The 8,055-nt window shown below is 53.8% G+C and overlaps 1 protein-coding gene and 1 non-coding gene across 2 annotated transcripts; both read left to right on the top strand.

Moving 5' to 3' along the window:
- Positions 1-1,567: 1,567 nt before the first annotated feature.
- On the top strand, positions 1,568-1,635 carry LOC120512811. Its single transcript, XR_005630128.1, has one exon. It is a non-coding gene; the product is annotated as a small nucleolar RNA SNORD31 (small nucleolar RNA).
- Positions 1,636-4,568: 2,933 nt separating this feature from the next.
- Positions 4,569-6,664, top strand: GRIPAP1 (GRIP1 associated protein 1; the record flags this gene model as incomplete). Its single annotated transcript, XM_039731549.1, has 6 exons — positions 4,569-4,685; positions 4,917-4,983; positions 5,091-5,152; positions 5,374-5,400; positions 6,195-6,314; positions 6,557-6,664. Coding segments are annotated over exons 1-6 (426 nt in total), but the record flags the coding sequence as incomplete, so codon positions are not given.
- Between the last annotated feature and the right edge of the window lie 1,391 nt (positions 6,665-8,055).

Below are 8,055 nucleotides of genomic sequence, written 5' to 3'. Positions count from 1 at the left end.
CGGGGACCTGAGAGGGGGTTTTGGGGGATTTGGGGACGGGGTTTTGGGGGATTTGGGGTTTGAGATTTTGGGGTGTGGGGAGGAGATTTTGGGGGAGAGAATTGAGAGGTTTTGGGAGAGAATGTTGGGATTTGAGGAGATTTGGGGTGGGTGATTTTGGGATTTGAGATTTTGGGGTGTGGGGAGGATTTTGGGGGGTTTGGGGGAGAGAATTTTGGGGTTTCAGGAGAGAATTTTGGGGTTTGAGGGGATTTGGTGGTTTGGGGAGGGCAGTTTTGGGGTTTGAGGAGATTTAGGGGCTTGGAGAGGGGATTTGGGATGTGGGAAGGAGATTTTGAGGGGTTTTGGGAGAGAATTTTGGGGTTTGAGGAGGTTCAGGGTGGGCGATTTTGGGGTTTGAGGAGATTTAGGGGCTTTAAGAGGGGATTTGAGATGTGGGAAGGAGATTTTGAGGGGTTTTGGGAGAGAATTTTGGGGTTTGAGGAGGTTCAGGGTGGGCGATTTTGGGGTTTGAGGAGATTTAGGGGCTTTGAGAGGGGATTTGGGATGTGGGAAGGAGATTTTGAGGGGTTTTGGGAGAGAATTTTGGGGTTTGAGGAGGTTCAGGGGTTTTGGGGGATTTGGGGACGGGGTTTTGGGGGATTTGGGGTTTGAGATTTTGGGGTGTGGGGAGGAGATTTTGGGGGAGAGAATTGAGAGGTTTTGGGAGAGAATGTTGGGATTTGAGGAGATTTGGGGTGGGTGATTTTGGGATTTGAGATTTTGGGGTGTGGGGAGGATTTTGGGGGGAGAGTTTTGAGGTTTCAGGAGAGAATTTGAGGAGATTTGGGGTGGGTGATTTTGGGATTTGAGATTTTGGGGTGTGGGGAGGATTTTGGGGGGTTTGGGGGAGAGAATTTTGGGGTTTCAGGAGAGAATTTTGGGGTTTGAGGGGATTTGGTGGTTTGGGGAGGGCAGTTTTGGGGTTTGAGGAGATTTAGGGGCTTTAAGAGGGGATTTGAGGATTTGGGAAAGAGGTTTGGGGTGTGGAGAGGAGATTTTGGGGGATTTGAGGAGGGTGATTTTGGGGTTTTAAGAGAACTTTGCGGGTTTGGGAACAAATTTTGGGGTTTTTCCTGAGGGGATTTTGGGGTATTGAAACAATTTTGGAGTTTTGTTGAGGAGGGAATTTTAGAGGTTTGAGAGAGGATTTTGAGGTGTGGGGAGGGAATTTTGGGGTTTAGGAAGGGGATTTTAAGGCTTGAAAGGAAATTTTGGGGTAAGGAGGAATTCTGGGTTTTGAGAGGAAGTTTTGGGGAGGGGATTTTAAGGCTTAAAAGGAAATTTTGGAGGTTTTATGGAGCGGGTTTGGGATGGGAATTTTGGAGATTTGTGGTGGAGATTTTGTGATTGGGGGAAGAGATTCTTGGGTTTTGAGAGGGGATTTTGGGGATTTAGGATTTGGGGGTGATCTTTAAGGGTTTGGGGAGGGGATTTTGGGGAGGGGTTTTTGGGGGTTTTCTGGAGGGGGTTGTGATGAGGGGATTTTGGGTTTTGGGGAGGGAAATTTGGGTTTTTTTGGGGTCCCCCTGCCGAGGATGAGGCGATACCGCCCCAGACTGAGCCCTGTGACTGAACGGTTCCCCCTGAGGCTCGGGGGGACCCCGGGGGGTTTGGGGGGTCCAAGGTGGGGGGTTCAGTCTTTGGGGGGGTCACAAATCAGGATTTTGGGGTCCTGCAGTTTCAAGGTTCTTAACTATTTAAAATTTCTTTCTGCAGCTTTCGGATCGTGAAAAGTTTCATTCATACAAATAAAAATCACTATTTTTGTTAAAAACACGGATTCTGTGGTTATTTGGGGAGGGGGAGCCCCAGGTGAGGGGATGGGGGGGGGTCACCTGAACCTGCCCGGGACAAAACTCAGCCCAGGGTCCCAAAACTGGGGAATTTTAACCCGAAATCGAGAATTTGAGCCCATTTTTGGGTGGTGTGGGTGACTTTGGGGATTCCTGTGTCCCCCGGTGTCCCCCCAAACCCGCAGCGCCAACAGGGAGCGCTGGGGCGGGGCCGTGATATGCAAATAAAGGTGGTTTTATGCTAATCAGGCATGGCAGGCTGATGATTCAATAGGCGTGGTTATGCTAATGACGGATGTCATCGGGTTATTGCGTAAGGGGGCGTGGTGAATGCAAATAATGGTCCGCGTTCGTCCAATCAGATCACGAGTGACCGCCCGTAGGGCGGGGCTTTCAACTGATGGGCGGGTACAAAGGGCTGGGCGAGTGGGCGGGGTTATGCAAACTAAGAGGGCGTGATATGCAAAATAACTCCGTTGCGCTTACAAGTCGTGTTAGATCGCGATTATATCGCGATTTCAGCCCTGATTCAGCCGATTTCTTACAGCTCACTCGGTCTGTGCTGCGCTCCCCGTCCCGGGATTGCCGTGCCTCCGGGAGCGGCGCACCCCGGACAGAGGCAGCACGGTGAAAAACAGGTCAAAAGCATCTAAAGCTGGGACAAATCGTGGTTCTGTCGCGATAGCAGCTGCGGTTCTGCTGACGGCTCATTGATTCCCCGTCCCGGGATTGCGGCGCCTCCGGGAACGGTGCACCCCCACGGGGACCCGAAACGGTGAAAAACGGATGGAAAACTCCCCAAATGCGGGTTTAGAGGAGCTCCATCGCGATTTCAGCCCTGCTTTGGTCGCTCGCCGGCGCTCCGGGAGGGCGAATGCGACACAGAATGAGCTGCAGAGGGACAGGGACTGGCAAACCGTGGCCGATATCGCGATGTAATCGTGATTTTTAACTGATTCTGATCCGTTTTTCACCGTTTCGGGTCCCCGTGGGGGTGCACCGTTCCCGGAGGCGCCGCAATCCCGGGACGGGGAATCAGTGAGCCGCCGAACGACAGCCCCGCGCCGCGCCCCGACCCGCGCGTCCCGCTCCCGGCCTCCCGCCCGGCTCAGCTCGCGCTTTTTTCCCGATTTTTCCACGCGCGGACCCCGAAAATCGCGAAATTCTTCTCAAAATTACGCTCCCATGATGCTCTTGGTGGCTCATTTGCATGTTCACATCTATAATTTGCATAACTCCACCCTTGCCCCGCCTCTCTCCGACCCTTCCCGATCTCCTTTTTTTCTCCTTCTCCGGCTCCTCCCGCACTTTTCTCTCGTGTTTCCCCTCCACCGATCCCCAGAAATACAGGATGACCCAGGCAGCTGAGGGGGGGGAAATATTTTTTGTGAGGGGTAAAGGAGGGGAAAGTGAAGCCCGTGAGGGTGAGGAGGGGGAATATAAAATCTGTGAGAGTGGAAAATGGAGCCTGTGAGAGGAGTGAGGGTGGAAATGGTGCCTGTGAGGGGTTTGAGGGGCAAGCTGAGGGGGAAATGGAGCCCGTGAGGGTGATGAGGGTGAACATGGAACCCATGAGGGGGAAAATGGAGCTCATGAAGGTGAGGAGGGTAGAAATGGTGTCTGTGAAGGGTTTGAAAGGCAGGTGAGGGGGAAATGGAGCCCGTGAGGGGACAAATGATGTCTGAGGGCGATAATGGCGCCTGTGAGGGATTTGAGGGGCAGCTGAGGGGGAAATAAAGCCCATGGGGGACAGTGAAGGGAGAAATAGTGCTCATTATTGGGATTAGGGTGGAAATGGTGCCTGTGAAGGTTTTGAGGGGCAACCAAGGGGGAAATGGAATCTGTGAGGGTGATGGAAGGACAAGGGAGCCCGTGAGGGGGAAATGGAGCCCGTGAGGGGGAAAGTGGAGCCCATGAGGGTGATGAGGGTGGAAATGGCACCTGTGAAGGGTTTGAGGGGCAGCTGAGGGGGAAATGGTGCCCATGAGGGGACAAATGGTTCTCGTGAGGGGGATGAGTGTGAAATGGTGCCTGCAAAGGATTTGAGGGGCAGCGGAGGGGGAAATGGAGCCTGTGAGGTGGATGGAGGAACAATGGAGCCCGTGAGGGTGATGAGGGTGGAAATGGCACCTGTGAAGCACAGTGAAGGGAAAAATGGTGCCCATGAGGGGAGAAGTTGTGCCCGTGAGGGCGATGAGGGTGGAAATGGCGCCTATGAAGGGTTTGAGGGGCACCTGAGGGGGAAATGGTGCTCACCTGGGCACACCTGGGCTCAGATCCAGCCGCTGTCACCAGCACTGCCAGGTCCCTGTGGCCCTGAGGGGGCTCAAGAACTGGGGGGGTCCCTGAGGGGCGCCAGAGATTGGGGGGTGGTCCCTGGAGACCTCCACCACCAGAGGGCGCCCTATACCCCCCCACAGAACATGGTGGGGGTCCCTACAGCCTGTATTGGCCCTGAGGGGATCCCCGTGCTCCCTCTGGGAACGGGGGCACAGCCCCAGACGCCCCCAGGACCCCCTAAAAACGCGGGGGGAGAAGATTTGTACCGCCCCGAGGACTCTCTGGGGGCCTTTAGCAGCCTGTACGCTCTCTATGGTCCCGCCGGGGAGGACTGAGCTCTATGATCCGCCTGGCCGCTCTGGCCGGCTTGGAGGTCTAAACTTTAGCATTCTCCTGCCGCTCTGGCCGGCCGGGAGGACCGAACTCTATGATCATGGACCTGACAGTGCCTTGGCGTCTCTATGACCCCGCGGCGGGGTAGAGCGGCCACTTCCGGCCCCTCCTGCGGGGGGGGACCCGCGCGCCAAGATGGCGCAGGCCCTGTCGGCCGAGGAGTTCCAAAGGATGCAGGTGCGGCCGGGGGGTCCCCTGGGGGGTCCTGGGAGAGCTGAGGGGGTCGTGGTGTCGGTTTTGGGGGTCCCTGGATGTGTCAGGCTGGGGGGGTCTGGGGGTTTTTGGGGGGATTTAGGGGAGACCTGGAGGGTCCTGAGGGGCTCGGAGGGGTCTCGTAGGAACGGAGGGTATTTTGGGGGGGGTCTCGGGGGTCTCTTTGCCCCCCCAAACCCCCCCGGTGCCCCCCAGGCGCAGCTGCTGGAGCTGCGCACCGAGAACTACCGGCTGTCGGACGAGCTGCGCAAGAACGGCGCCGGTACGGCCTCGGGGAGGGGAATTTTGGGGGGTTTTGGGTTTTTTTGGGGGTCCCCGAAGGCTGGGGAGGGGTCTCACAGCCCCCCCCTCACGGTGTGACCCCCCCAGAGCTGTCGGGGCTGCGGCAGCGGGTGCAGACCCTGGACAGGGACCTGGCCAAGGCCAACAAGGTGAGGGTGGACCCCCAAAAAAACCCCAAAATCCTCTCGTGACCCCCCCAAAAAAACCCCAAATTCTCCTCGTGACCGTCCCAGAGCCCCCCCGGGACCCCCAAAATCCCCCAAATTCCTCTCATGACCCCTCCAGGACACCCCTGTGGCCCCCAGGACCCCCAAATTTCCACCCCCGAGCCCCCCAAAACCCCCCTGTGACCCCTCCCCTTCTTTTCCAGGCTCTCAGTAAAAGCAAGAAGGCCCAGGTGGGTCCTGGAGGGAATTTTGGGGGGTCTTGGGGGTGTTTGGGGTATTTTGGTGCTTTCCGAGTGTTTCTGTTTGGGTTCAGGGGTGTTTTGAGGTCTGTGGGTTCATTTTTGGGGTGTCTGAGTTGATTTTTGGGGTGTCTGATCCCATTTTTGGTGTCTCTGATCCCATTTTTGGTGTCTCTGATCCCATTTTTGGTGTCTCTGATCCCTTTTTTGGGGTCTCTGATCCCATTTTTGACGTTTCTGATCCTGTTTTTGGGGTGTCAGATCCCTTTTTTGGGGTGTCTGATCCCATTTTTGAGGTGTCCAAGCCCAATTTTGGGGTCTTTGATCCCATATTTGGGGTGTCAGATCTCATTTTTGGGGTCTCTGATCCCATTTTTGGGGTCTCTGATCCCATATTTGGGGTCTCTGATCCCATATTTGGGGTGTCTGATCCCATATTTGGTGTCTCTGATCCCATTTTTGGGGTCTCTGATCCCATTTTTGGTGTCTCTGATCCCATTTTTGAGGTGTCTGATCCCATTTTTGGGGTCTCTGATCCCATTTTTGGGGTCTCTGATCCCGTTTTTGGTTTCTCTGACCCATTTTTGGGGTCTCTGATCCCATTTTTGGTGTCTCTGATCCCATTTTTGGTGTCTCTGATCCCATATTTGGGGTCTCTGATCCCATTTTTGAGGTGTCAGATCCCATATTTGGTGTCTCTGATCCCATTTTTGGTGTCTCTGATCCCATTTTTGGTTTCTCTGACCCATTTTTGGGGTCTCTGATCCCGTTTTTGGGGTCCCCAGGAGGTGGAGGCCCTGCTGGGGGAGACCAGGATGCTCCAGGGGAAGCTGCAGAGCCAAGAGGACGATTTCCGCCTGCAGAACAGCACCCTGCTCAGGGAGCTGGCCAAGGTGGGCCCCAAAAATACCCCAAAACCCCCCAAAATCCCCCCAAAATCCTCCCCAAAAACCCCCAGCACCCTGCTCCGGGAGCTGGCCAAGGTGGGCCCCAAAAATACCCCAAAACTTTGGTGTCTCTGATCCCATTTTTGAGGTGTCTGATCCCATTTTTGGGGTCTCTGATCCCATTTCTGGGGTCTCTGATCCCGTTTTTGGTTTCTCTGACCCGTTTTTGGGGTCTCTGATCCCGTTTTTGGGGTCCCCAGGAGGTGGAGGCCCTGCTGGGGGAGACCAGGATGCTCCAGGGGAAGCTGCAGAGCCAAGAGGACGATTTCCGCCTGCAGAACAGCACCCTGCTCAGGGAGCTGGCCAAGGTGGGCCCCAAAAATACCCCAAAACCCCCCAAAATCCCCCCAAAATCCTCCCCAAAAACCCCCCCAAAAACCCCCAGCAGCTGGAGGTTGTTTTGGGGGTCCCAGGGATGTTTTGGGGTGGATTTTGGGGGTCCCAGAGGTTATTTTTGGGTCCCAGAGTCAATTTTGGGGTGGATTTTGGGGTCCCAGGGTTGATTTTGGGGTGGATTTTGGGGGTCCCAGGGCTGATTTTGGGGTTAATTTTGGGGGGGATTTTGGGGGTCCCAGTGCTGATTTTGGGGTTAATTTTGGGGTGGATTTTGGGGGTCCCTGGGTTGATTTTGGGGCTGATTTTGGGGTGGATTTTGGGGGTCCCAGTGCTGATTTTGGGGTTAATTTGGGGGTGGATTTTGGGGGTCCCAGGGCTCATTCTGGGGTTAATTTTGGGGTGGATTTTGGGGGTCCCAGCGCTGATTTTGGGATGATTTTTGGGGCTGATTTTGGGGGTCCCAGGGCTGATTTTGGTCAGGAGGAGGTGGCCAAGGTGAGGGGGGGAAATTTGGGGGGGATTTGGGTTTTTTTGTGGGAATTGGGGAGGATTTTGGTGGAATTTGGTTTTTTTTGGGGGTGGGTGGTGTTTTTTTGGGAGGATTTTGGGGGGATTTGGGTTTTTTTGGGAGGATTTGGGCATTTTTGGGGTGGATTTTGATTTTTCTTGGGGAGGATTTGGGTGGGATTTAGATTTTTTTGAGGGGGTTTGGGATTTAGGGGGATTTGGTGTTTTTTCGGATGGGATTTAGGTATTTTTTGGGGAATTTGGGTTTCTTTTGGGTGGGTTTTGGGGTTTTTTTGGAGGATTTGCTTGGGATTTGGGCTTTTTTGGGTGGAATTTGTGCTTTTGGGGGTTTTTTGGGGAGAATTTGTGGTTTCTGGGGGGAATTTGGATCCCAGAAGGATTTGAGATTTCATGGAGGATTTTGGGCTTTCTGGGAGAGTTTTGGGAGGAATTTTGGGAATTTTGGGAGGGTGTCCAAGTGTTTCCCCCCTCAATTTTGTGCCCCCTCCCCAAATTTCCCAGCTGACAGAGGAGCTGCAGGAGCAGCGGGAAAGGTGAGAATTTGGGGAACATTTTTGGTTTTTTTCTGCCCATTTTTCCTTCTTTCCCTCATTCGCCCCAAATTTTCACCCATTTTTCCCATTTTCCACCCTTTTAATCTCATTTTTTCTTATTTCCCCCCAATTTTCCTCCTTTTTTGTCAATTTTTTTTATTTCCCCCAATTTTCCTTTTTTTTGTCAATTTTTTCTTGTTTCCCCCCAATTTTCCTCCTTTTTTTTGTCAATTTTTTCTTTTTTTCCCCCCCAATTTCCCCCCGATTTTTCACTTTTTTCCCCATTTTCTCTCATTTTTCCC

This window comes from Passer montanus, unplaced genomic scaffold (genome assembly GCF_014805655.1).
Source record: "Passer montanus isolate IOZ18808 unplaced genomic scaffold, ASM1480565v1 scaffold787, whole genome shotgun sequence".
Taxonomy (NCBI): Eukaryota; Metazoa; Chordata; class Aves; order Passeriformes; family Passeridae; genus Passer; species Passer montanus.
This window is presented reverse-complemented; position numbering and strand designations above follow the sequence as displayed.